The sequence below is a fragment of the Anopheles coustani genome, chromosome 3, assembly GCF_943734705.1.
Source record: "Anopheles coustani chromosome 3, idAnoCousDA_361_x.2, whole genome shotgun sequence".
Taxonomy (NCBI): Eukaryota; Metazoa; Arthropoda; class Insecta; order Diptera; family Culicidae; genus Anopheles; species Anopheles coustani.
Window position 1 is genome coordinate 59,790,952 of NC_071288.1, and position 2,696 is coordinate 59,793,647.

The window sequence follows — 2,696 nt, forward strand, 5'->3', positions numbered from 1 at the left end:
TAGCTCCATACTCACACGTCCATTTACAACAAATTTACGGCACGTGGTTCCGTACTTTTACTGGCCATTTTATGTTTCATAGTCCTATGAAGTTGTTGCCACTCGGCAATAGACAAGTCTCCATAGGAATAAAATTAAAAAGGCATACATAATCGGTTTACCGTACCAAAAAGGCATATAGTTTTATTGGTTCATCATATCCCGCAATTGGGCGCTAAACCTTTAACCTGATTGATATAAACCTTATCTATCCACTAGACCAAGCAAGAGCGGTACGTTATCGGTACGATATCGATGCTATAGCACAGGTCTCTGTAAGCCATTGGATTACCAATAACCGATAAGCCTCGTCACAGTTTCGATCGAATGGTGTGTACCAGCTCCCGCAGCTCACGTCTTAATATCTTTCCACTTAGGTTTTTCGGAATAGCCTCAATGAACCGGACACCACCGTGCAGTCGCTTAGCCGGTGAGGCTCGCTGCTGCACATAATCTATCAACTCTTTCTCGGTAAGTTGCAACGCGTCCGGTTGGCGCACTACGAACGCCATCGGCAGTTCACCGGCAGCCTCGTCGGGCACGCCGATTACGGCCGCATCTTGCACACCCGAGTGCGACAGCAGTATCGCCTCGATCTCTGCCGGTGGTACTTGGTATCCTTTGTATTTGATCAGCTCCTTCAAGCGGTCGACGACGTAAAACTCTCCATCCGTGTCGTAGAAGCCCACATCGCCCGAGTGCAGCCAGCCATCCGGGTCGATAGTAGCGCGCGTTGCCTTCTCGTCACCAACGTAGCCCACCATGACTTGGGTTCCTCGGAAGCACAGCTCACCGCGCTCGTTCGGTCCAAGCGCACGTCCCGATGTCGGATCGATCACTTTCACCTGCGTGCCGATTTGCACGCGACCGACACTGCCAGGTTTGTGATCGTCACCGTTCTGGACCAGCGTTGCCAGTGTCAGCTCACTCATGCCATATCCCTGGCGTACGTAGCGAACGCCTAACCGGCGTCGTACTAAGTTCTCCGTTTCCTTGCTAAGCGGTGCTGCTCCGCAGATGATAGTCTGCACGCTGCTTAGGTCGTAGCTGTCGACAAGCGGATGTTTGGCAAGAAACAGCACTATCGGAGGTACGGTCAGCAGCGTATTACAGCGATACTGTTCGATGCAGCTGAGGTACAGGAAGTCCTCGAACTTTGGCAGCGATACCATGCGCTCTTTAATGCACAGCACGTTCAGTAGGCTGAGGCAACCGAATGCGTGAAACCAGGGCAACACACAAAGCACCACCATCTCCTCCTCGCTGTCCATCATAGCCGATGTTTCTCTGAAAAAATAACATATGTATGAAACCTTGTTAAAAAGCCCTGACGAAAAACTGAAGTGTTAGAACTAGTTTCAAATATCTCCGTATTTTAAACTAGTTGGAAGTCTCAGAATCCCCCCAGGTGTGTCCTTTCCGTACAAAGATACCTACTCTGTTAGGGCAACGCTGGCCATCACGTTTGCTTGTGTCAACTGGACGCCCTTGGGAAGGCCAGTGGTGCCCGATGAACACATTATAAGGGCGACATGCCGATGAATGTCTGTTGGGGCGATGGTGAGTGTCATCGGATTGACGAAGGATACCGGGGTAAGAAACTCGTCTAGCAACGCCACCGGTACGCCATCCACTGTCGATGCACTGAATGGGTTTTCGTCACCAAATATTACCAAGCGCTCGATAAAATCCCGACAGCGAGAAGCGGCCACCACTATCCGATCCGCAGCGAATGTCGACATGAAGACGATGCGCGGTTTCGACAGGCGAAAGGCATGCTCGAACTCTCCTGCAGTAAACACGAAATTACCCAAACGGGAGAGGACTAGTCAGTTCAAGACGGTCATATCGCATGCAAACGGTTTTGGATAGATAATGTTTCACACATTCAAGCACATACAAACACGAGACACACGCAATAACGGCGGATACATTTGCTACAAAAGTAAATATTACGTTCGCTATAGGTTAGATTGATCGGGGCTACAGTTGCGCCCAAGAGGAACGAGGCAACCACCACGACGGGGAAGTCTAGTCGGTTTTCCGAGACCAGACCCACCACGTCATTGCTCCGGATGCCGACAACAGTCCGCAGACACTCTGCTAGCTGCGATCCACGTTCCAATAGCTCCAGGTAGGTTAGCGTCGTACCGTACACGCCATCGATCTGTAAATCAAACTCACGTTAGATGCTTCGAAAGCCGGTTGCAATGGACAGGCTTCGCACCAGTGCTACATCCGTGCCGTTCTGGAGTAACTTGCGGCGTATGAAGCTCCCGAGTGAAGCGCAACCTGCGGAGATGTCCGACTTATGGGGTGGACCGTTCACGATGTACCGGCTCTCGTCCGCCATTGTATTGTGTTGACGCGCGTACGTGCGATGGGGCCAGCGTTGTGCACAAAACTGTTGATTTCGGTGGATTTCAACCTAAACTGGCACCCCTAAACTTCGTTGCCAGCTGCTTGCGGCTTCGCTTCGTACTTTCGCCCGGGGTTGATAACCGACCAGATTGGCAGCGATAACAGGCCTAAACGATATCACCATTCAATGCGACCTTGCAATGTGTGTAAGAAGAAGCCACTCCTTAGAGCAACACCCTTATACCGCACCGTGCTATGGCTCGCTGTAGCCTGAAATGGGTACGAGCATTGTGCGT

General features: G+C 51.1%; 1 protein-coding gene across 1 annotated transcript; it reads right to left on the bottom strand.

The window, feature by feature from the left end:
- Positions 1-350: 350 nt before the first annotated feature.
- LOC131264107 (uncharacterized) lies at positions 351-2,392 on the bottom strand. The gene is made up of 4 exons (XM_058266399.1): positions 2,267-2,392; positions 1,996-2,206; positions 1,477-1,828; positions 351-1,326 (listed from the first exon to the last, which is right to left on the bottom strand). Exons 1-4 carry the CDS (start codon positions 2,390-2,392, stop codon positions 351-353), a joined length of 1,665 nt encoding a protein of 554 aa, XP_058122382.1.
- Positions 2,393-2,696: the final 304 nt, after the last annotated feature.